The 26,769-nt window shown below is 38.9% G+C and overlaps 2 protein-coding genes across 5 annotated transcripts in view; one reads left to right on the top strand and one right to left on the bottom strand.

Moving 5' to 3' along the window:
- Positions 1-285: 285 nt before the first annotated feature.
- On the bottom strand, positions 286-25,292 carry LINS1 (lines homolog 1). Of its 3 annotated transcripts, none has more exons than XM_014854210.3 (7): positions 25,048-25,292; positions 7,942-8,442; positions 7,733-7,822; positions 6,903-7,044; positions 5,877-6,467; positions 4,547-4,718; positions 286-2,927 (listed from the first exon to the last, which is right to left on the bottom strand). In XM_014854210.3, the coding sequence occupies exons 2-7, from the start codon at positions 8,338-8,340 to the stop codon at positions 2,042-2,044; spliced, it is 2,280 nt and encodes a 759-aa protein (XP_014709696.2). In that variant the 5' UTR covers positions 8,341-8,442; positions 25,048-25,292; the 3' UTR covers positions 286-2,041. The 3 variants fall into 3 exon arrangements, with proteins under 3 accessions (XP_014709696.2, XP_014709695.2, XP_044618825.2); XM_014854209.3 differs by lacking the exon at positions 25,048-25,292 and adding an exon at positions 24,102-24,370; XM_044762890.2 differs by lacking the exons at positions 7,733-7,822; positions 25,048-25,292 and adding an exon at positions 24,102-24,277.
- The window catches only part of ASB7 (ankyrin repeat and SOCS box containing 7), a 52,336-nt gene continuing 49,990 nt past the window's right edge, over positions 24,424-26,769 (top strand). The window contains exons 1-2 of one of the 2 annotated variants that reach the window (XM_044762910.2): positions 24,424-24,980; positions 25,202-25,296. The gene's annotated coding sequence lies outside the window, so the exon portion shown is untranslated. Of the gene's footprint in view, positions 25,034-25,201; positions 25,297-26,769 lie in introns of both variants that reach the window. The other variant, XM_044762904.2, reaches the window with a different exon arrangement.

The raw sequence follows: 26,769 nt of genomic DNA on the forward strand, positions 1-26,769 counted from the left end.
TCCGTTACGGACTAACTCAGAACAGCTCTCGGATACTGTGAATGGCCAAAGATGGTTACCACATAGCCACTGTCAGTCACCTTCACCAAAAGTAGGGATTCATGAGTGTGTGATGAATTGACTTACACCCAAGGATCAGTTATATATGTAGAAACTCTGAAATACCGACACTCAGCATATGTGTAAGATTGCCTTTTCCTCATTTTACATACAATAAGGGGACGATGCTTCCTTATTAACCTTATAGAGAAACATGGGTCAAATACACATCTGTATAAGCATGACTTTTAATGGATTCAGCATTTATGTACCCTTAGGAACATAAAGAATCAGGTTGGTTTTGTTTTCTTTTTCTTTCCTTAGAAGTTTATTTTCACTGAAAAAAAATTATGTACCCAGTTAAAAACAAATAAATAATAGAAAAAGCTATATAATGAGAAGTCAAAACTTCCACTTCAAATCTGTTTCCTCAGGCAACTACTAGTAAACTTTCATATATATTCTTACATAAATATTTTATAAACACACAAAAGTATATATATGTGTATTACTCCTGCCCCATCTTCTTTTCTTAAACAAATGGGAGCCCAGTATATTCACTTTTGTTCTTTACTGCAGATGTTTCATATCTATAAACATGGATACAGCTCACTCTTTCCACAAGTATATACTATTCCACTGCGTATATATATTATGACTTATTTAACCACATATTTCTAGTCTTTTTCTTTTACAAACAACATGGCATTGAACATCCTTGAATATACATTCTTTGATGTGCTTTTTAATTTATGTAGAAACTGCCCCAATGTATACCCCCAACTGTGTTACTAAACTGTTTGACCTCTGCTTTTATATTTGGTTAATGTTAGCATCTCATTGTTAAAAATTTTAATTAGCAATCCTCTGTTTAGTTCTACTGATCTTTCTATTTCTACATGAATGAGGATGAGCCTGTTTTGATTACCACGGCCTTAAAATATATTTTAATACCTGGTGGGTTCAGTCCTCCTTATATTTCTCTACAAAAGGATCATTTATAAAATACTCTAAGGACATTTCAGAGTGTTTTAATGACAGACTCATCAGCACAATACAGTTGCAGTTCTTATTATACAAACTCAATAAACATATCAAAACTTGACTTTACTGTCTCCTGTCAAAAAGACAGCATATAATTATTCATATCAGAATTTTAAATAGGACAATTACCTAGTGATTAAAATTTCTTTAAAAATTAGACTCATGTTCATAAACCATATACATACATATACATAGACCTGATCACCTCTCTTAAAAAAAAACCTAAGATTTTAAACTTTTTACATATCACATTACATGTAAATACCCCAGAGGACACAATAACTGCACTGGGTTAAACAGTGTCCCTCCCAAAATTCATGTCCATCCAGAACCTGTGAATGTGACCTTATTTGGAAGTAGGGTCCTTGTCGATGTAATCAAATTAAGATGCGGTTATAGCGGATGAGAGTGGGCCCTAATCCAATGCCCTTCTAAGAATAAACTGGATACAGACACACAAACAAGGACAATGTCATGCGACAATGGAGGAAGAGATTGGAGCGATGCAGCTACAAGTCAAGGAACACCAAGGGTTGGCAGCAATCGCCAGAAACCAGGAAGAGGCGGGGAAGGATTCTCCCCTAGAGCCTTGAGAGAGAGCATGGCCCTGTTGACCTTGATTTTGGACTTCTAGCTTCCAGAACTGTGAGAACAAATTTCCGTTGTTTTCAGCCGCCAAGTCTGTGGTAGTCTGTTACAACAGCCCTAGCAAACTAATATAGTAACCACTGCAAATTGTGTGTGTAAGTTTGAACTATCATAAATTTCAAGTGGCGTACAACGGCATTGAGTGCTTGTCATTTGATAGATCTTTTTCAGTCACTAGGCTGCTTCCAAAAGGCAAAACGAAAGCCTTGATTTAGAAAACCCTTCTCAGATTTCTTTTCTTTATTATTATCTCATTAAGGCACAATTTATATTAGAAAAAAACAGTTCCTGGAAATAAAATGCCACTGTTTCACAAATGGTTCATACTTTTATTATATATTGCCTTAATATGCTTTAACAACTTCAAGAGTGCTGTTGGGTTATATGGGAAAAGATTTTTCTTCTGCAAACGGTAAATGGCACCTTGTAGCTCTTCGAAGCATTTTACTGTTCTGTAAGATATTCCCACTCCAGAGACAATCTTATTTGGGGCTATGTCACAATCAACAGAGAAGGGAGTATTAGATTCTCTTGGAACCAGAGGCCTTGATGGAGGCTCCAGGCTAATTTCTTTTTTATCCCTACTTGTTCCAACCGTGTCCTGAATTTTCTTCATTGCTTCTTGGTGTAAAGATGTCGTTTTACTACTTGATAAACGTTGGTCTGTGGATTCTACTTCAGAATCATCAGAGCTGTCATAATCTACCAGACTTTGAGAAGCTCGTGGGGGAGACAGACCATTAGCTTGGAGCGTAACATGGGTCTCTTCGGACATCACTACCTGGTCCAGTGGCTCAGAAGAAGCATGAGAAACCCAGGAGATGCAAGCATGAGCATTTCTGTGACTACCAATAGCAGCCAAAGGACTAGGTTCTGTTTGGTTGCTGCTTCTGTCTTGGACAAGTGAGAAGATACAACCACAAATATTCACGCTGTCTTTAGATTCAGTTACATCAAAGTTCTTGCAAATGGTGAAAAAATTATCCCAGTCTTTTTGCAGCAATTTTAAGTACCTAACAAAATATTCAAGAAAACAGGTTTCTGATGAAATCAAAAAGTCAAGAAGAACTGTAGAATCAAATCCTATATTTTTTAATAAGAATAAGAAAATACAGTGTGGATTATAGCCATTTTCATGTGTGTGATGGTTCCACATTTCTTTTTCTTGGGTCAAGCTTTCAGTAGCTTCATGTTCTCTAAAAATAAAGATAATGGAGACCCCAGATTAATGACTTTTTACAAAAATTACAGTTTTGAGAGAGATAATTCATGTACCACAAATCCACCTATCACATAACTTTTTAATCTATGAATTATTTTAAAAGAAAAAATTTCAAACCAATCTCTTTCTCCACAAACTCTAAACAAATATGACTCAATAAAATAAACAAAATCCACTGACTTTGGTACAACATGAATCTGTGACGCAAGTGAGCTAATCAGAGCTCCCCTGGGACTTGTGCTGAAGCTATTAAATATTCTAACTGTAAGGCTGCTGTAAGCCAGGCACTGCTAGTGGCCCTGCCTGAGAATGAATTCAGAGCTGTGAGATAAAGTGAAATGATCAATTACATGATTGGAATCTCTATATATACAGTTATGTCTGATGCCAACTTGAATCCTTAGAATTCCCAACTAAGAGCCAATAAAGTCCTTTTTTCACTTAGACTACTTTGCATTGGGTTCTATCATTTACAACCAAACCATCTTAACCAATACAATTACATTTAAAAAAATACATAGACATGAACGCATGGCTCTCTGACACACCAAACTCAAGTTAAGAAAGTTAGAAATTCACATATAAAGTGAGTTTAATTCAGATGCTTCTTCTTTCCTGAGGAGTAAGAAGTCAGCTTTGAGTACAACTAAGACATATTCTAATAGGCATGTGCATTTTCAGACTGAATTTGTATTTGACCGTTTTGGAGCCTAATTCAAATCACATGCAGCAATTTTGTGTTCTTGATTAGAATCTTTTGAAAATTGGCCCCAAACACTTAGAGTCTGAAAGCAGCCACTGCCAGCAGTGTCATAATACAAGTAAGAACTGGCAGCACAACAGTGCACCAACGATCGTTAGTAAGAAATCCCTTCCTCTGAAGCCAAGAAAGAAATGGAAATAAAGCAAATACTTTAGGGTTTTAATAAAGCAGAAGCAGAAATAGCGTAAAAGGTCATCAGTTATTAACTTCATAACCAATTACAGATTGTTTGCCATAAGAAGACATGACCCAAGTACAGCTGTTTAATAAAGCACAAATAGGACCAGCATAAAATGTCAGTAACATAACTTCATAACCAATTTCAGATATTTGCCTCAAGATAATATCAGCCCCAGTTCAACTGTATAATAAAATGAAAATTTAGAACAGCTCCTTTGATTATTTACAAGTTTACACTCACCTTTAAAAAGGCAAAAAAGAAGCCCAATATAGAAAAGTTAGTCTTAGAGGTGAAGAGTCCTTAAACATCAATTAAATTCAGATTCAGAGAAAGGTACTAACTTATTCCTGATCACACAGGTAAAACAGATGAAGACTGAACCAAAACCCCTGTTTTCTAGTCCTAGTCTAGTTCTACCACCCTAGATCTGCCTAGCCAGCCAAGTGTTCATAATGAAAACTCAAATCAATCTCATTTTCATGTACAGCAGAGTTGAAAAAAGGAATTGGAACTTATAAGGAAACCACAGGATTGTTAGGGATTTTTTCCCCTTAATGACGGAAAGTAAATAATACGTCCAGCACATTATTAAAAACATTTTCTGCTTCCCTGGCATGCAGTTAGTACAATTACTTTAAAATATACTAACCTGGTCAACTTTAGGTAGATGCCCAATGACGCTTTGGCAGCCTCCAGCATATCATCGTCTTGTTCTATGAAGACTCTAGACAACCACTCACACTGACTGTGTGATTGCAGAGAGGGCTTAAGATGAGGCTTTAAGAAGGTCAGTAACTCAGACATGAACCTCTGTAAATCAACTTAAAAAAATGCAAATTTCAAAGAGTAGGCAACAGTTTACTGAATGCATTAACATCTTGCCTATATATAAATTTATAGTATCTAAAGTACTTTAAATGCATTACCATAATTCACATTTTTCAAAAAGTCTATGAGTCAAGGATTATCTTTACTTTGCAAGTTAGGAAACACTTTCAGAGAAAAAGTGACTCACTCAAGAGGATATAGTTAAAATGTACAGCCAGTCTATTTGCCACAACTGCCAAATAAGTAATTATCTCTGAGAGATAAAATTTACGTGAATTCTTGCTAAAAGCACATAAATGAATGAGTGGCAGACAACAGAAATCATTTCACTGGATGCCACAGCTGTCTGTCATGAGATGCAACAATGCAATCACACAAAAATAATTTTGCCTTCAAAATAACAGAAAAAAATTTTGTTTAAAGCAATAAAAGAAAGCACTACTATTAAGCACAAAAATCAAAAAGGTTTTGGGGCATTTTAACTGCAATTTAAAACTCTGAATTATATAACATATGCCACCTAGTGTTGTACATTATAACTGCACAGGATTATATCTGATACATAGTTATTATAAGCTAAATGATATCCAAAGCAATTCAAGGAAGTCACACCGCTTACAATTCAAACCTTTCCCTGAACTACACACTGCTTCTTCAGAGACGTTTATTACTCATTTTTCTGAAATGAAATGGAGGACATGTCTTCCCCAACACCTAAACTCAGTATCATACTTTAAATAGCTATCTTTGGACTCTCAGTTAACATCCTGGAAATTATATGTGACAATTTTTTTGTCAATATAACTTCTCACATATTAGTTTCAATTCAATTCCTAAGTAGCAATAATCTACATTAGTAGATATACCAATTTCATGAAGGAAAATATGGATGAAATACTACAAATATCCGAATATGAATCGACTTATATCATTTACTTTGAGGTGACTCAACAGCACCTTTTTTTTAATGTTAGTCATTAATTATGCAATATAAATTCAGTTTAGTCCACAAAAAGTTGACATGATTCTTAAGGTAATTCTAGTTCTTTTTTTTTTAAGAAAATTTAATAAATTAACTATGATAACATGTAGCTTAAATTAATGGAATTATAGTCCTGAGATAAACATACAAAACGAGTTTGAAGAATTACCTTTCATTTCATTTGCTGAAGCACAGTTCTGAAACTTGATTTCTAAGGATTTAATGATAAGTAAGCTCGCTGCTCTAAGGATCACATGATCTGGACCAGGGACACGCTCACTTCCAGGCTGAACCTCATCACCTCCAAAGCAGGAAGGTTTTCCATGGACAGACAACGTCCTTAATAAGCCCAAATCGACAGCTTGCAAAACAGCATCCGCTAAAGCCAACAAGTCCACATGTAAATGATGATCCGGCAGCACGGAGGCAGGGACCCACTCCTGACAAAGGTCTTCACCCACTTTCCGGAGAAGGCACTTCTTGATGAATACGATGAACTTCCTTTTGACAAAAGCCTGAACAGGCCAGGTAATAACGTCTAGCACATAAGAAGGTTTCAAAAATAAAATCCTCTGGCAAGTGAAATGTAACTTCAGGTGGATTCTGGAGGCTATAAGAAGTTCAAGCAATTCCAGAAAACATATCAAGCTGTTTACTATTTTAGAAGTATCTTGGTGGTTTTCAAAATGCTGAGAAAACAAGGAATTGTAAAAAACTTCAAAAATAGTGTGAAAAGGAGTCAGGAACTGCTTTAGAATTTCTGAAATTATAAAAATAGTAATTATAAACAACAGGAGAAACAAAGGCTGCTTAAAGCCCAATTTTACATTCAATTTTTATAAATATTATCACTTTACAAGATGAAAAAATGGATTTGGATTATTTACCTCTAATGTGAACAAATGAAGATATGCAGACTTAATAGATAATAACCACAGTTAAATTCATTTTACAAATATCAATAGCATCAGACCATGCAAGGAATATATAATAATGGAAAGCTTTCATTTTTTCCCTTATAACTTTTTCTTTTAGAAAGGTATCCTCAATGAAAAAACACGAAGCAAGATTCCTTAGTTTGTCATACTTCAAGACAGATCAGACGTTGTAAAATAAGTTTTACTCTTTGTTATAAATGTAGTGCTCCTTGGGAGCCAGATAATGACAATCGTTTATGGGGGAACATAATTCATACCTGTTTTTTGTGAACATGTATCTTTAAAGATTTCTTTTATTATAGCAGTAAGAGTCCAGAGGCAGTATACTACTTTATCACTTTCAGAGTATTCAGAAAGATTTTTTTGGCAAAAAGAAATCCAGGAATTGCTTAATGTTATCTATGAGTGAGAAAATTAAAAACATCAGTACATTATAATGCCATCTTTCTTTACAATCACAAATTACCTATTATACACAATACAATTCTATACAACATTGTTTACTCCCTTGCAAAAAAAAAGGTATGATAATATTTAGTAAAACAAATAGGACACAATTATCCTAATATTCTTTAAGATAGGAAATCAAGATGCCATAGAAATAAAGAATCAAAAGGGAACATGAAAATATTATCAGTGGATGTTTCTAGGTAGTGAAATGATGTGTAATTTTTATTTTGTTCTTTATACCTTTTCTCATTTTTCAGATTTTCTAGTGCAAATATCACTCTTAGAATTTATTTATATTAAATCTGTGAAAATGAGCTTGGTCTCAAGCAGGGGTTCCTAAACCTTTCTTTGGAGGGGTGGAAGGAGACAACATGAAGAAAATTATAGACTCTCTCACTTGAAACCTACCATTGGGGTTAAGAATCTGATTTGTAGTGATTTATAACATATTTAAGATTGTTATCCTTGACACAAGTCACCATATTATTCCATTCTTACACTTTTGTGGATTTACACAAGTTATTATGTGAGTGTCAACATTTTATTAATACAAATATATGAAGGGTAAAATCGAATGCCAGAGAACAATTTTAAAGAAACTATAAAAGAAAGAACATAATTTGCTTATTTACCTTACCTTTTCTCTCAATTGGAAATAAAGAAGTAATGCAAGGCACTTTGCAGCCATGTGAGACAACAATTTATCTGAGTTTTGGAACATACAGGTCTATAGGAAAACAAAAAAATTTACCCGCTATTGCTGAAGGTTTAAAAACTTTTTGTTTAAAAAAATCTAGATCTTAATAAACCAACCCACAAAAACCCCATAAAACACAAATGACTTACTAATTTAGAATCGATGTCAGATGACTTTAAAAGAATTTTAATTATTTCTCTGTATTTCTCCCTTGCATGGAACTCTGTTTTGACAGACAATATCCTGGTCACCATCACTCTGATCACTGTTAACTGAAGAAGCATTATTTCTCGCGCACTGCCCATCTCAGAGTGTCTCTTCAAACACACAGGTGCTCCAGAAATGGTAGCCAAACTGACAGAGGATGGCTCACGCGTGCCCTGGACACCAAAGGTGTGTGAGCATTCTGAGGAGGCAGTTGTAGAATAATCTTGATCTGAAAATGCTGGGTTCAGATAAAAGATGTAATCATGGATGTCATTTTCAAGTGTGGCTCCAAGAAGTACCTTCTTGTATAAGTGTTCTAAAACTTCAAAGAAACTTTTCATTTTGATTGCCAAAATATATTTTATAAGAAGGCTGACAACTCCAAAGTGTGAATATTAATCTTAGAAATGTGACGAATCACTAAGATGTTTCTTCAGTAAAACCTAAAATAGAAAAATAATTTTAAAATATAAGTGTTATATACATCATATTACAAGGGAAGGCATCTGTTTCCACTTAATCATTTAGTCTCCCAAGGTAATACTGACTGCTTAATTTCTAAAATGGAAAATTGGTAATAAGAACATTATTTTAAGATCATAAAAATGAAATGTACGCTTTCCATACAGATTTAAGACCATAAAATTATTTTTAATTTTATCACAGCAGAAACTTCCCCTTCCCTCTAAAATTGTTAACCAGGCTGTCCGGGTTTCTCAACCTTGGCACTGCGAACATCAGGGACTGGATTAATTTCGTTGTAGGGAGTTGTCTCGTGCACTGTAGGAAGTTTAGCAGCATTCCTGGCCTCTACCCACTAGATGCCAGTAGCACCTCCCTTAGGGGGCAAAACGACCCACCAGGCTAACTCAGATTCATTAACCTTCACCTTCAACTTATAGATGAAAACCCAGTTAGACTGCTATGTGGTCTAACTATTATGATTATTGCTGATTAATTCCCACCTTAAAACTATATGGTAGCAGAAGGAAATCTTGATTACCACTCATAACATTAAATAAAAAATTTTAAAATGCCATCCCAAGAAAAAGACAAGATGTTAAGCAAAAGCAATCCAAACTTGAGCACGTGATACTTGTAGAGGGACGCAAATTTAGACATTCTGGTTGACCCACACACCTGGAACATGACAGAGACCAGGAAGAGTGGGGAGAAGGCAAAGGACATTTAGGATCAGATCTGGCTTTTAAAGCAGAAAATATGGGCAATCAACTGATAGCTGAATATTAGAGGAAGCATGTAGTTACTATAGAACAAGCATGGCTAAGAAAAATTTAAGACTTTGGCACAAGCAAAAGAGTACAGAATACCCTTTCAATGGAAAGCTGGAACCTCTAGGAATTAACTGAGCCTATGGGGCTCAGTCCTTTCATTGCCTTTGAGCTATTTTACACCTTTGTAAACTGTAGATAACTGATAGCAATGCAAATAATTCTTGCCTATAGAGATGCAAATAATTGCCAGGTGGAGGGGCAACCCTCCCTGCAGTGAGAAAAGCCAGTTTTGCTTCTATTTGTAAACTCATTTCAACATTCCTTTACTTCATATACATTCATAGTTCTTTAACTTTGCCCTTAAAACAATTGTGACATTTGCCTAGTTCTTTCATTAATTCAAGACTTACACAAAATCACTGATACATGTTCCTTTTTTATGGGTCATCATTTTGTCCTCTTAAGATTCATACTTTAACAAAACCCACGGACTTCCCTCGTCTACCCTGACCCATTTATAAATGCCCTGCCCATCTTTAACGTCTTTTCTCACTGGAAGAGAACTCTGAGGGCTGTCACTTTTTTTGGGTCTCACTTCTAAAACACAGTCCACTAACCTGCCCTTGGTCTTTAAACCTCCCTCTCCATTGGTTTCTTCCCCTTGCTTAGCTTCTAAGGAATTTCAATTCCTAATCTTGTGAGGAACAAGACAAAGCGGCCCTGTTTTAGTCCTCTAGTGCCGAAATATAAATACTAAGAAACCTACAGATTTCAATTTAAAGGTATGAATAAAACTGTTGGTAAATTTTCTCTAAATCTTATTTGCAAACTGTGGTGTGCATCCCACAGGATTTATAAATGTAACTAAATATCAGTAACCTTGACACTTAAACTTTACCTGAGCCCTGTGCTTCCAGAAAGTAGATGGTTAAGTAGCACTGCCCCCTTCAGTGTGCAAGAAGGGGCCAACCAGGAAGGGTCATATGCCCAGATAGCACCCACCTCTACCCTTCGTCACCGACCTCCCTTGTTTCATAAAAACCCATGTTTTCTCCTTCTTTGAGAGGTTTCCCATTAACGAACATTCTCTCTGTTGTGATAGCCTAAATAAAATCATCTCCTTAATTGTCTGGTGTATTTTGTCTGTCACACACCAGAAATTAGTTTTCATATTCTACTTGAGAGTCTAATTCCATTGTGCTTATTTTACTTTACATTTTAGTTATAACAATAACATTTCTTCTCAATAAAACTACTGACATTTTTATATGTCAAATATTCTTTGACAAGAGACTATTTTAAGTTTCCATTAATATCATATGCTCAACTCTATTATAATTTTCAGTTACAAATGGAATTATTTTTATTTCAATGCTATAGCAAGAAAAATACTTCCAATAATATTTCTATAAATCTTAAGCCCTTACATTTTAGCACAAATGAGAATAAAACTGCTGCTATCCAACCATTTTTGACCTACAAAAAGGGCCATTTCAAATGGTTCAACCATTTCAACACAAAAAACTAAAGTGAATGTCAGTAAAGAAATAAATAGAGAAATAAATAGATAAACAAATAAGCAAGCAAGCATTTCAGGGGGCAAATGGGAAAATTTCAGGTGAGACCCAGGTTCTTTGATAAAAGCTGTTGTGAGAAATCAGATTGAAAAGTTAGAAAGTTTAAGAAATACAGATTCAAAATGATCCTTTAGGGGCAGGCACGGTGGCGTAGCAGTTAAGTTCACACATTCTGCTTCTCGGCGGCCCAGAGTTCGCCGGTTCAGGTCCTGGGTGTGGACATGGCACCGCTTGGCAAAAGCCATGCTGTGGTAGGCATCCCACGTATAAAAGTAGAGGAAGATGGGCATGGATGTTAGCTCAGGGCCAGTCTTCCTCAGCAAAAAGAGGAGGATTGGCAGTAGTTAGCTCAGGGCTGATCTTCCTCAAAAAAAAAAAAAAAAAAAGATCCTTTACAGACAGAGGAAAAAACAAAAGCATCAATTAGGGGTCATGAATGCCAGGCAGGTAACAAATGAATGAAGAGGATCATGCCAGGCTGCTTCTATTGTGACTAAGCATCCATCTTTCCTAATTACAATGTCTTTTAAAATATTAATTCTGACCAAAGAAACCTGCCCTGAAACAAGTGTCTGTGGGCAGCCCACAGACAACTGAGAACTGTAGTTTTGGGGTTTTTTGAAAAAACAAAGTATTAAAGGAAAGGACAAATCCGGAAAAAATGAACTAGGGGATGTGACGGACATTTCTTCCTGAAGTGGTAGCTACAAGGTTGGTACATCTCAAGCTGCATCACCAGCTGGTCTGGAAGAAGCTATACCCCTCAGGCACCAAGCTTTCAAGAGACACTGACAAAGAAAAGCGTCTGGGGAAGGAAGGGTGCTCAGAATGCTGAGAGGTTTTGAAGCCTGCTATACTGGATAAATGCGAGAGATCTGTCTAGCCTGGAAAGGAAACCAACACCAAGAAAGGTCTAATTAGGATAAGAAAGGAGCAGTGCTTCTCAGAGTTTTTTTCAGAAAATGCCTCTTGGCAGAAGAGTGAATTCTCCTACCAGGGGGCCTAAGGAGGTACCCATTACAAGCATAAAATTTGCCTCAAATCTCTCTTTTATTGTTTAAGTACCATAAATGAACTGAATTTTGCATGCTATTCCTAACAGAACCATGTGTGTCTTAATATAAAAATAATATATTTTTTCCCACCCATCTTCACATAAAATTGATGCTTTAGAAATAATAATTGCTAAAGTTTATTGAATGCTTACTAAGTCCAGACACTGTTCTGAGTAATAGTTTCACAACAACCTATTGAGGTGGGTACTTATTTATCACACTCATTTTACAGATAAGGAAATTAAGGCACAGAGAGGTTAAGTTATAGAGCTTGTTAAGTGGCGGAGTCAGGATTTGAACCTAGAAAGTCTAATTTCAAAGCCTGTGGCACGCCTCAAATTTCCTCTGGTGCTCACTCTGGAAAACAGTTTGGCAGTTTCTTACAAAACTAAATATACTCTTACCATACATTCCAGCAATTGCACCCCTTGGTAATTTATCCAAAGGAGCTGAAAACTTACGTCCACGCAAAAACCTGTGCACAGATGTTTATAGCAGCTTTATTCATAATTTCCAAAACTTGGAAGCAACCTCGATGTCCCTTAGCGGGTGAATGGATAAATAAGCTGTGGTACATCTAAACAATGGAATATTATTCAGTGCTAAAAAGAAGGCGCTATCAAGCCATGAAAAGACATGGAGGAACTTAAATGCCTATTACTAAGTGAAAGAAGCCAATCTGAAAAGGTTACATACTACATGATTCCAATTATATGACATTCTGGAAAAGGCAAAACTATAGCAACAGCAGAAAGATCAGTGGCTGCCAGGTGCTTGGGGTGGGGGAGTGGAGGAGGGATGAACAGCTGGAGCACAGAGGACTTTGAGAGCGGTGAAAATACTCTAATACAGAGGTTCCGACTATCCGTGTCTACCACTAGGGCTGTTAAGCTGATCAACTATGAGTTCAAGAGCACCTCCCTTCCCTATTGAAAGGAGGGGGAAGGGATATCTTCCAAACGGCAGGTCAGCTTCGGGACACCATCCCTTGCCCTGCTAGTTCTACTCTGCACCTTTCTTTGGGCCCCAAGGGATCCAACAGGTGATGGGTGGGGCTGGGAAGGAAGGAAGGCTGCTCTTCCAAGTTTCAGGAAATGCTTCTTCAACTTGCCTTTAGGCCTAGAGCAGCCACTGGCAGCTACTAGCCCCTGGGGCAGACCATCCCTTGTTCACGTCCTCAGAATAAGGATGCTCAAATTTTAGCTGCCTCAGAATCTCTTGAAAGGCACGTAAAAGCAGACAGCAGGGCCTTACCCCAGGAGTTTCAGACACAGTAATTCTGAGATGGGGGCCCAATAATTTTGATTTCTAACAAGTTTCCAGGTTGCTGTTGAAACACTGAGAACACTTAGATCCTGCCGCACATTTGTAAATTGTTCTCTTATTCCACTCTTGCCCATAGGACTCTGATACAGGTCAGAATTTTTTTTTCAGCATGAAGCAAAAGCCTGATAATTAAGTCACAGATAAAAGACTTAACATACATGATTAAGGTAATACTTAAAAGTGTTTTTCTGTCAAAGTGAAACACCGGCAAGAGCCTGGGATCTGGGATCTAGCCAAACGGCTCCACCACATCAGGGTCACCATGGGACAATTTACCCTTCAAGCCTCAGTTGCCTTTTATGTTCAAGGGGCATGATGGTACCCAGTTCACAGGATGCTGAGAGGGTTAAACTAAATGTGACTGTCCCCGTATAATCCCCAGTGAACAACTGTCAGTATTTCCTATGCCCCAGCTGGCCTGGTTAAGCATGACAACACATGGCAGGACTAACTCCAGAACCTGCCCCTAGACTCCTTCCTTGTATTTTTCTTTGCGCTTCTATTTATGGTGTAAAGTTGTTTTTTAAAAATGAATGAACATGGTTTATTTTGAGAAAAAACAATGCTCCTCTCCCAATTTTTCAGGGGTGGCAAGTTAAGACAGTCACAAATATAAAACACTGGATACCAGACTCCCTTTTTAAAATTGAGGTATAATTGACACATAACATTATATTAGTTTCAGATGTACAACATAATGATTTGATATTTATATATACTGCAAAATGATCACCACAATAAGACTAGTTAACATCTGTATCATAAATAGTTTCAAAAAAATTTGTTTTTGTGATGAGAACTTTTAAGATCTACTCTCTTAGCAACTTCCAAACATGCAATACAGAATTATTAACCATAGTCACCATGCTATACATTACATCCCCATGACTTATTTATTTCATAACTGGAAGTTTGTACCTGTCGACCTCCTTCACCTATTTACCTCCCGTATCATCTCTGACAAACATCAATCTGTTCTCTGTATCTATGAGCTTGTTTTTTTTTTGCTTGTCTTTTTCTTTATCCATTCATCCATCCATCGACACTTAGGTTGTCTCCATAACTGGGCTATTGTAAATAATGCTGCAATGCCAGCTTCTTGACAAGGAATGTAGTAAGCACCAGCTAACAGATGCTGGGCCTCTAAAAGCGGGGCAGGGTGCAGTCTCAAAGATGGGGAACAGTGCAAAAGCAAGAGGTCACATTCATCTCAATAACCTAACTTGACTAGGGTCATCCTAGTTCACCTTTAATTGGCCTGAATACAGGAATCAGCAAATATGGTGCTGCTGGATAAATTCATGAAGAGCACGTATTGCTTTTAGGCTAGTAATGAAGTAGTTTTTTTCTCAGAAGCCTGGAGTAATAGAGGGACTGCAGCATTTCACATAAACCTGATCAATAGAAAAAAACCCACATGTATCTTTCTCAGATGGCTCTATTAAACTGATCACTCCAAAGGCAAACGTTTTTTTTTACATAGTACAGATTGCTGCTGGACATTAGAATCATAGTATTTTAGTAACATAAAAAACCTCAGAGATGATCTAGACCACTGGTTCTCACTCTAGCTTCAGAATCCCATAGAAGGCTTGTTAGAATATGATGGCTGGGCCCTCCCCCAGAGATTCTGATTCAGTGGATCTAGGGAGGGCCCAAGAACTGGACTGGGGACTATTCTTTAATGACCACTGGCCAATCTACTTGATTTTACTGATACGGAATCTAAGCTCATTAGGTTTATATTATACTGTGCTAATGCTAAGCATTTTTTTTTAAATGGACAATCTCTAGACTATTAATATAAAAAATAAAACTTTAATACTCTTAGTTGCTAAAATACGGTTCTACATTTTAAGTGGTGCTTCAGAACGAAATGTCTCTTTAGTCATTCCCTTTTACCAGTCAATGCCCCTTTCCCCCACTACTCCTGCCTTCTACCAAAAGAACCTACCACCAGTGGCAGGGTAGAGTTTCAGGAATGTCTATAGACATGACAACAGCACCATTTATTTTACTGAACTCCTGAATTCTGTATACTGTACAAAGAGATAAGACGATTTTTAGTTGATAAAATAAGGTTACCTACCCTACCTCAGCAAAGTAGCACACACACAAAGATTCGCAAGAAGTACAGGGTTTATGTGATGAAGACATTTCTACAATTCAAGTAGGAGGATGCCAATAGTCCTTTATTTAGTCACCTTCAAAGGTTCCTTCTTGACTCTGGATCTTGATACAATGCTGTTCCCTTTGCCCAGAAAGCTTTTCCACTCACATTTCCTTTTGTTTTAAGTTTAAATATGACTTTCTATGCCAACAAATTGGACAACCTAGAAGAAATGGATTAATTCCTAGAAACATACAACCTACCAAGACTAAATCATGAAGAAAAAGAAAATCTGAACGGACTGATTAGTAGTAAGAAGATTGAATCAGTAATTAAAAAACCCCCCAATGAACAAAAGTCCAAGATCAGATGGCTTCACCAGTGAATTCAATCAAACACTTAAAGAAGAATTACTACCTTCCTTTTCAAACTCTTCCAGAAAACAGAAGATGGGAACACTTTCAAACTCATTTTAAAAGGCCAGCATTACCCTGATACTAAAACTAGACAAGGACATCACAAGGAAAGACAATTACAGGCCAATATCACTGAGGAACATAGATATAAAAATCCTCAACAAAATATTAGCAAACTGAAGTAAACAATACATTAAAAGAATCATACACAAATCTATTGGGATTTATTCCAGGGATGCAAGGACAGTCCAACACCTACAAATCAATCAATGTGATACAATATATTAACAAAATAAAGGAGAAAAATCATAGGATCATCTCAATAGATGCAGAAAAAGCATTTGAAAAAATTCAACACTCATCTATGATAAAAATTCTTAACGAAGTGGGTATAGAGGGAGCATACTTCAACATAATAAAGGCCATATACAACAACCCCACAGCTAACATCAACTGTCAATCATGAAAAGCTGGAAGCTTTTCCTCTAAGATCAGCAACAAGACAAGAATGCTCACGCCTGCCACTTTGATTCAGCATAGTACTGGAAGTCCTAGTCAGAGCAATTAGGTAAGGAAAACAAAAAAAAGGCTTCCAAATTGGAAAGGAAGAAGTAAAACTGTCAATATTTGCAGATGACATATCATGAAATATAGAAATATTTCATATATCCATAGAAAGCCCTAAAGATTCCACCAAAAAATTATTAGAACAAATGAATTCAGTAAAGTTGCAAGATATAAAATCAATATACAAACATCTGTTGCATTCCTATCCACTAATAATGAACTATCAGAAAGAGAAATTTAAAAAGTAATCCCTTTTAAAATTGCATCAAAAAGAACAAAATACCTAAAAAAAATTTAACCAAGTAGGTGAAAGATCTGTACACTGAAAACTGTAAGACACAGATGAAAGAAACTGAAAAAGAAAAAAATAAATGGAGAGAGATTCTGTGCTCATAGATTGGAAGAACTAATATTGTAAAATGAGCATACTACCTAAAGCAACCTACAGATTCAATGCAATCCCTATCAAAGTTCCAATGTCATTTTTCACAGACATAGAACAAATAACTGTAAATTTGTATGGAACCATAAAAGATGCTGAATAGCTAAAGCAATCTTGAGAAAGTAGAACAAAGCTAGAGGAATCAGGCTTCCTGATTTCAAACTATATTACAAAGCTATAGGAATCAAAACAGTATGGTATCAGCACAAAAACAGGCACGCGGATCAATGGAACAGAACAGAGAACCCAGAAACAAACCCATGCATATACTGTTAATTAATTTATAACAAAGGAGCCAAGAATATACAATGGGGAAAGGACAGTCTCTTAAATAACTGGTGCTGGGAAAATTGGACAGTCATATGCAAAAGAATGAAACTGGACCACTATTTTACACCATACACAAAAATTAACTCAAAATGGATTAAAGATTTGAACCATAAAAGTTCTAGAAGAAAACATAAATGGAAAGTTCCTTGACATCATCTTGACGATGAGTTTTTGGATTTGACATCAAAAGCAAAGGCAACAAAAGCGAAAAAAAAAAAACAAGTGGGACCACATCAAACTGAAAAGCTTCTGCACAGCAAGAGACACCATCAACAAAATGAAAAGGCAACCTACTGAATGGGAGAAAATATTTGCAAATCATCTATTTGATAAGTGGTTTATATCCAAAATACATGAAAAACTCATAAACTGAATAGCAAAAAGTCAAACAATCTGATTAAAAAACGGGCAGAGGATCTGAATAGACATTTTTCTAAAGAAGACAAACAAATGTCCAACAGGCACAGGAAAAAGTGCTCAATATCGCTAAACATCAGGGAAACACAAATCAAAACCTGGCAGAATGGCTATTGCCAAAAAGATAAGAAACAAGCTTGGCAAGGATGTGGAGAAAAGGGAACCCTTGTGCACTCCTGGAGGGAATATAAATTGGTGCAGCCACTACGGAAAACAGTATGGAGGGTCCCAAAAAAATTACAAATAGAACTACCATATGATCCAGCAATCCCACTTCTGGTTATATATCTGAAGAAAACAAAAACACTAACTTGAAAAGTTACATGTACCCCCATGTTCACTGCAGCATTATTTACAATAGATAAGACATGTAAGTAACCCAAGAATCCATTGATGGATAAGTGGATAAAGAAAATGTTGTGTACATATACACACACGCAAAACAGAATATTATTCAGCCATGAAAAAGAAGGAAACCTTGCCATTTGTGACAACATGGATGGACCCGGAGGACATTGTGCTAAGTGAAATAGGACAGAGAGAGACAAATATTGTATGATCTCACTTACACGTCAAATCTAAAACAAAACAAAACAAACAAACAAACAAAAACTCAAACTCATAGATACAGAGAACAGATTGGTGGTTGCCAGAGTTGGGGGCAGGGGGTGGGCAGAAGGGGTGATGGTGGTCACCAGGTATAAACTTCTAGTTTTAAAATAAATAAGTCCCTGGGGATGTAATGTGCAGCATGGTGACTACAGGAAGAATACTGTATGGCATATTTGAAAGTTGCTAACAGAGTAGATCTTAAAAGTTTTCATCACAAGAAAAAAACATTTGTAAGTACGTGTGGTATTACATGCTGACTAGACTTACTGTGCTCATCATTTCACAATGCTGTGCTGAGCATTTCACAAATATTGAATCATATGTTGTACATCTGAAACTCATATAATGTTATATGTTGATTATGTCTCAATAAATTTAAAAAAAGACTTTCTCTGGCAAGGACAGGTCCTCCTGAAATCCTCTTAGTCTCCTAGCACCACTGCTCGGCCTCACAGAATATGTCACAATTGTACTTTAAATTATCTGTGATATGATTTGTATGTGTCTCCCACCTAGATTATAAATTCCTAAGAGGTATCTGGTTCATCACTTCTTCTCCAGCTTCTAGCAGAGTGCCAGATACACAGTAGGTACTTAATAAATATTTATTGAATGTGTTCATGACTGAAGATACTGTTTCAGTCAAGTTCCCAGAGAATTTATTTACTTTATTCATTTAGTGCCAATTAGTAGTGTATATGTCTAAAATAACTCTAAAATCAGAGTTTATTTTAGTACCGTTTGAGCTCAAATACTTTTTAGAAATGCTGTATAATTTTGAACACCTGAATTTTAAATTACAATAAAAATTTCATGTCAAAAAATTATATAGTCGTATCCATAGCAGGGAATGAGTTCTGAGCTCATTCAGTCTTTACTGTATTATACAGCTGACAAAGCTCAATAGAAGCTGCATGCACTGAAGTCACATCTTAAAATGGTTGAGATAAAGTGCAAGTTAAAATTACCCTTGAAGAAAAAAAATCCCTTAAATTAGCAGGACAAGAGCTACAAGGAAGCTCAAAACCCACCAGTTAGCTTCCTTTCTTTCAGTATCTTTTTTGCTGGGACCAGGGGGCCAAGGTGTAAAGTAGAATTTCGCTAGCTACCCCATCTCCCTTTTCCTGCTAGGTACAGCTGAACAGAGTTAGGCTAAAAGGCAGATGATGGGACTCCATCACTCTATATCTGCGTTTCTTGTGCCCTGTTTAGACACCCAGGTCTCTGGATCCCACTGCAGTCCCTAGAACGGTTTCTGCTGTCATGCAGTGCACAAACTGCTCATTCTCTCCACCACCAGCACCGAGTGCTTTAAGCAACAGGACACAGCCTCCTGGGCAGTGGTTCTTGACCTTGATCACACGCTGAAATCACTGGGCACTAGGAAAAATCTGTACCCTGGCCACCCTGGAGACCAAATGAGTCAGTTGCTGTGGTGGGGCTTGGGCAGTTTTCCAATGATAAATCATCTTTTTTAACTCAGAGAATAAGCTCAATTCTGGTTGAGTCAGAGTTTTACGAACTAAAACATCATAAATATTTATCCTGAATTACTTCATTTATATGCTGTAAAATTAGTCTTTTCATTTGTGTGAATGTGATATTACCTAAGTGAATGGGAAGTGAAGTATGTCTTGTGAAATCTAATCAATTTTAACTTGTTAAAAAACATTGTGCAATCTAAACTGCTTTTAAATCAATGAAAAGTTATAATTTAAGAATTATCAAATTTGATAGCACCAATTCAATAAAGCAATTTAGAATCATCGAGTAGCACACTCTGTGAAAGTGTGATAATACAACGTTCCCTGGTTATGATATAATTATCTCTCTCAGTCATCTTAAAATTGTTATAACTTGAACAAAGGATTTCAAGTGAAAAACAAATGGCTGGAGAAATGGAAGAGCTGAGAATTAGAATTCAACTCAGTTACCAGCCTCCGAATTAAGAAGCCTGTAAACCTGAATGTCTCGGTTGAACCAGCATTTAGCAAACATACTATCTGAACCCCATGGATGCTGAGGCTGCTGTAAGACTGAACACGTTCTCCATAACTATTTATGTACTTATTTGTTTCCTGTTCCTTCTCTCTCTTTCTTTTTGGAGTTCAAAACCACCTAATTCTATAATTAGTAAATGTCACAAAACTAAACTTACGAATTACATTCATACCAATAAAATACCACTTTTAATCTATTTTTTTTACACTGGAGTCCCACTGCTAAGAAAATTTGAAAATCACTGGACTAGACGATTCTTAAAGTCTCTTGCAACCCTGCTGGATTCCTAAAGCCTCATGCAATTCCACAACCATGAGTATGGGAGACATGAAGTGGCACTCAAGGTTCCCAGGACAGAAGCAGTAATTCCTTTAGGCAGAATGTACAGGTAAAGTCTAGCAATTCACAGCACAAGTATTGTTGGAGCTTTGGGAGATGTGTTTAAAGACAAAGAGAATGTGCAAAAAGGAAGGTGGTAGTTGTATTAAAGTTGAGGTGCCATAAGTGTTTTCCAAACTTTCTGTGTTGGTATTTTGTTTTTATGATAAACCAGGGAGAAATCATGGTAGAACTGAAACATCAAAAGTTGCTAATATATAATACCATTTAATATGCCCTAATATAACTGGTTTCTAATTATAATTCAGCCATGTACTTTAAGGAGAAAGGGAAATTCAGAAATTTAAAATTATGAAATATGATTGCTGTGAAGTATAATGGAATTAAAAAAATAACTGACTAAAAAAAATTGGAAATTGTACATCCAAAAATATGTGGTAACTTTCAAAGTAGTTTTTTGAATGATGAGTCTACCTTATTCCAAGTAGAGTATCATTGTTCCAGAATCTTCTTGAAATCTCTTTGGAAACTGCTTGCAGAGTCTGGCAATATATTCTTTTGAATATACAGTTAGATACTATACTTTCTAGATAGATTTGGTTTAAAGAAACAGCCAGAAGGGATTAAAAACTTTTTTTCCAACCCGGCTTTTAATGAAACAAAACTTTTATTTTTTCTAATCTAAGCAAATGTTTAGTAAGGATGTTCTTTCCAGAATTTGTATTTTCTGAAAAGCCTGACACAGAAGAAGGGAAAGAAATCTTTAGGGCTCATCAGATGTGAATATTAATTTAATAATTAATCCATAATGCTTCTGTGCCTTTTTTATCATGCATAACGGTTCTTACTTTAAAATGCACCTTTTCACTCCGCTCTCCCTACAAGTCTGTAAGTTTTTTCTTAAAAGGGGCTTCTGCTAACAATTTCATCAGTGGAATTGCTGGCCAAAGGGGCAAATTCTTTATAGAAAAACAGGCACATGTTCATATAGATAATAATTATGTAGTCCTTCCATTAAAAATATTTTTGCCTTTTTCTAAATACACGCTAGTCCTTGACAATTCAGTCTCTGGTGGTTCCTTCTCAGTTACTCCTGCTGGATCCTCTTCTCAACTAGTCTCTTAAATGTTGGGAGCTTTAAGTGTTTAGTCCTCTACATCCTCTTTCCTTAGAGCAATTTCATGGACTCTCAATGTCTTCAATTATCATCTCCACACTAACAGCTCCAGAATCCAGTTAGGGTCTAACTCTCTTCTCCACTCCACACTCAAGTATCTAAATGCCCCTGGAGAGCTCTACTTGGAAGTCCCATAGGCACCTTCAGCACAAACTCAATTCATTTTATGGCCCCTCAAACTTGTTTCTCCTACACTCTTCATCTCAGCATATGGACTCCATACCTCCTAGTCACCCAAGCTAGAAACCTGCACATCTTCCCGGACTTTTCCTCCCCCCACTTCTCTCCATCCTCACTGCCACAACTGCAGTATACCACTTCTACCCTGGACAACTGCAACACATTCCTTGCTAAGTGGTTGTTTCTTGGCCCATCCTACCCCCACTTACTCCTGAAAAATCTCTCCACTTTCCTTGGGATAAAGTCCAAACCCCTGAACATGGCTTCGCAGGCCCTTCAAGATCTGACTCTTCTCACCTCTGTACCCTGCAAACTAAGCTCCAAGCCTTCTCCAAGCCTTCTCCGAAACTGCACTTTAAGGATTCCCAAGCTTTGCTTAGTCTATTCTTTCTGACTAAACCACATTCAACCCTCTCCCAGCCACTCTCAACCTTCAACCTGGAAAGCTCCAGGCGGGGGCAGGAGTGGAGGGGGGCAGTGGGGGGGGGGGGAGGCTTCCACACATGTAAGTCAGGATTGGGGGTCCTGCCAAGTGCTCCTTCAGCCTATACCACAGTATTTACCTCATTGCCTTGTCTATACCTGTTTTCTAGTTTGGTTCCCCCATACTTGACTAAGAGCTTCCCTGGGCAGGACTGAGCCCAGTTTGCCTCCAAAAGCCAACAGGCAGCTCATGTGGAAGGAACCAAAATGAGCATTCTTGAACAAATGAATGATAGTGTAGAATAAAATATCAGGGGGCAAATTGACACTGTCTGCAGTGAACCCCACCCGCCACAAAATATCTTAATATACTTTATCACATAAAAGCAGTTGATATATTGAAATACTTCCTTTGTATAATGAGGTAGGGCCTTTCTCTGAAGACATTGGTGGTAGCCAAATGTGACTTAGTTTAAAACAATGTAACCTCTTGCCCGGAAGACTACAATAGCCGTTCACATTTGCAGTAAGCCGGCTCTCAGCTGCTGTCTTCTCCATTGAGCAGCCAGTGTTCTTTTCAAAACATAAATAAGACACTAGAACTTCCCTACCATGGCCTATAAGGTCCAGCCTGTCCCACACCCCCAATCTCATTCCCAATCACTCTCTCCTTACTCTGCTGGGCTCGCTCGCCTTCCTTCTTGGAGTTCTTGTAAGCAGCAAAGGTTATTTTAGCATCAGAGGCTTTGTACTTTTGACATTGTCTGCCTGCAAAATTCTTCCCCGCAGCTCTTGGCGTGGCTTGCTCCTCTTCGTTCAGATCGCCGCTCCAAAGACATTTCCTCAGACCTTTCCTGACTACCTATCTAAAATACCCATCACGTCCTAACCGAACTAGATCGCATGCTTCTGCTTGATTTTCTTTATATAACCTATCCCTATCTGGCAATTTTGTGAAAGCTGCACGACAGCAAGTGATGGCATCTATCTTGTTCCCTGTTGTCTCCGTAACAGCTAGAACAGTGCCTGGCCAGTAAACACTTGCTAAATGAATAAATGCACTTAGTAAACATGTCCATCCCCCTTATTTTCCACTCTCTTTTCCCCTCCATTCACAGGAACCTTTGATAGTCGATGGCCTTGCAGGAAAGCCCTTGAAACGTCACCGCCAGCCCGAAGAGAGTCCTCTCTTCCGCGCTAGGCGAGGCATGCCCAGCCTGGTAGCTAACGGGCCTCCGGGACCGAGAGACCAGCTCGCGTCTGAAAATCGCTGAGGAGGGGATTTTCCATTGAAGAAACACCTCAGGCAGGGCCGGACACGGGTGTTCCTGATCCTCCTCGGTGCCTCACGGCCCCAGCCCGGCGAGCATCCAGACAGCCGAGCAGACTGGGGGCGGGGGGGAGGGGGGGGGGCGGCGGTCCTGGCCGCCGGGACAGGTTATTTTAGCATCAGAGGCTTTGTACTTTTGACATTGTCTGCCTGCAAAATTCTTCCCCGCAGCTCTTGGCGTGGCTTGCTCCTCTTCGTTCAGATCGCCGCTCCAAAGACATTTCCTCAGACCTTTCCTGACTACCTATCTAAAATACCCATCACGTCCTAACCGAACTAGATCGCATGCTTCTGCTTGATTTTCTTTATATAACCTATCCCTATCTGGCAATTTTGTGAAAGCTACACGACAGCAAGTGATGGCATCTATCTTGTTCCCTGTTGTCTCCGTAACAGCTAGAACAGTGCCTGGCCAGTAAACACTTGCTAAATGTCCGGGACAAGCCGCCCCTCTCCTCGCTTCCTGGGGACTGTGGCCTCCCCAACCTTAACACTTCGGACGAGCCTCTCAGTCGGCCGCACACCACCTCCCCCGCCGCCGAGCTCAGCGGCCGCCCCCACGTACCTGCCAGAGATCCAGCTCTAGCCACTCTACCCTCGCATCACCATTCGAGGCAACACCTGCCCCCTCCCAGCCGCCGTAGTTCACAGAAAGTACAAGGGGGGGGGTCCCTCCCCCCGCATGCGCAGAGGCCCCATTCAGCGTACAGTGTCTCTTAGCAACCGCTTCGAGTCCCTCCGCCAGGGGCGGAGCATCAGAAGCCACAGGGGGAAGCCGAGGGGGAAGTGAGTAAGGCCAATTGGAGACGAGTCCCAGCCTCAATCGGCACGCCTCCTCTAACTGTCGCGAATGCGGAGGCGGCTTTACGGCAGCCAAGGGGTGGGGGCTGCCTGGGGTAAGGAGGAGAGAAGGAAGCAACCAACCAACCAAGTCGCCCCCACCCCCCACCCCCACCCACCCCGGACCTGGTTTACGGCTCCGGGCTCAGGCTCCAGTGCGGCCGCTGATTGGCTGCCGAAGGCTTGGTCCCATCCCAGTGACCCCAAAGTGCTGGAGGGAGGGGGCGGGGGTGGCCCAGTGCAAAGTGCATCCCGAAAACCCCCTGCCTGGAGCCCGCGCGGCAGGCACTTCGGACCCTGTATGACCCGGGACCTCGTTGCCCCGAGACCTCCCGTGTCCCCCCGTAGCTGGGAGCCTCCGGCCCGGAGCGCGGCAGCCCCCTGCTCCGAGCCCTCAGACCGGGACTGCCCCCCCCAACCCAAGTCGGGACTTCCTCCCTGCACCCCTGCCCCGAGGCTGCCCGGCGGCCAGGACCGCCGCCCCCCCGCCCCCAGTCTGCTCGGCTGTCTGGATGCTCGCCGGGCTGGGGCCGTGAGGCACCGAGGAGGATCAGGAACACCCGTGTCCGGCCCTGCCTGAGGTGTTTCTTCAATGGAGAAGTTGGTGAGTGTGGAGGAGGCTGAAAGGAGGAAGAGAAGCAGCAGCTGAGGAGACAGGTAAAGTCACTTACCTCCCCTGAGAGGAAGGGGGCTGGCTGGGAAGGAGGAGAATCGCTGCTGCTTCCTGCCTGCCCTTACCACTCTCTTCCTAGGCTCCGCGTTCCTCAGAGCCCACTCCTGCTCGCCCCTAGGGCACTGCACCGCTCACTAGTTTCTGATTTGCAGGTTTGAGCTGGCTGGAGGAGACGAGAGAGCAGGAAGGCGTCTGCCCACCCACCAGAGAAGCAGCGGAGAGCCTCTGACCAGCATCCTCTATAAAGGTAATAAGCCAGCCCTCCCCTCCCCCCATTGTTTATTCCTGGCCCCTACCTTATTAAGCAGAGCTTTATTTTCAGGGTGGTTACCTGGGAATGCAGCCCTTTCCCGGCCCCCAGTTTCCCAGCAAAAACAAAAACACTGCCCGTGCTCTAATGCTTAACATTTTAATAACTTCCCTACCCCAGAAACGTGTTTTCCCCCTTTCTGTACAGTGTGTTTCCGTGTTTTGCGTTATCTTTTGGTACACTGTACCATTTACCCTGCTCTGAGACTTTGAGACCTTTTTGTAGCGCCGCCCCCAGCCCCTCTTACTCGTAGGAATTCCTCAATTCCACGTTAATTGCTTGTTAATTCTGAATGACTCTGCTTTTTAATTAAACCACAATTTTCTGTTTTCCTCTTAGTCCTTCCTATCAGCTTTCCTCTATTTCCATCAGAAAATCTTTTGAGTTACCTGACAAGGGTTTGGTAGAGGACGGTACAGTAATGGCTTGAAATCTGTGAGTTTCAGAAAACGACGTAACTTTTTTCCCAGTAAAAGTGAATCTGTGTACTTTAATAGTATGAATGGTATGAAAGCAGTATTCATCCCTGAAGCACTTATGTATAATTAACTCTTCGGGCTTTTGTGTGTTTTTGTGTGACAGATGTGGATGGGCCCTAAAACTGTGATAAAAAGATAAACAGTACCTGTTACACCTGATATTTTCGAGAAGAACTTAAAAGTTTACATAGTATCTTGTTAATCATTTGACACTCAAAAATTTAAAGACAAAGGAGTATTTTTGTGTGTTTAGCATCTAGGGCTTTATTTTTGCATTCTTTATAAATAAGATTTCTCATTTCAAAACCCTTACAGAGAATTTGTTAGATTGAAATTTAAGCATGTAATTCATGTGATCGCATTTCTCCTGCTGTATTTTGTTGTTGCCTCTAAAGATGTGCCAAAGGTAAGTTTAGGACATTCTTGTAACTCCTAAAGAGGGGTATGATCAGGGAAGTTATATAAGAGTTAATTCAGATATTAGCCAAGTGAATGACTTTTCTTACATCTGATAATAGGAGTATAAAATGACTTGTTAATCTCAGAGTTATTTTAATATCTCAGATTGTTTAGGGAATTTTAGGTACAAAGAGGTACTTAAAATAGCAGAAGTTGTTAGGAAATCTTTGATTTACTTTGTTCCGCTGGACTTTCTGCCTTTCACAAAAAAAGAAATTAATATCTTTCCTGATTCTTCTAATTATCAAGATACAGCTAAAGATACTTTAAGAGGCTCTGAGGGTTTGCATCTTCTTGAGACCTGGACCTGGACACCAAAGGGAGAATGTATGCTACTAAATGGGATTTAGAATCAGTATCTACCAATGACCGTTCCATGGGGAACATTTGGGGTAGCCTTTGTATGTGTTTATAAGGTCCGCTTCATTTCAGTAAAAGCTAGGCAGAAGTCTATAAACTTAAAGCAGTTTTC

Source organism: Equus asinus, chromosome 2, assembly GCF_041296235.1.
Source record: "Equus asinus isolate D_3611 breed Donkey chromosome 2, EquAss-T2T_v2, whole genome shotgun sequence".
Classification (NCBI taxonomy): Eukaryota; Metazoa; Chordata; class Mammalia; order Perissodactyla; family Equidae; genus Equus; species Equus asinus.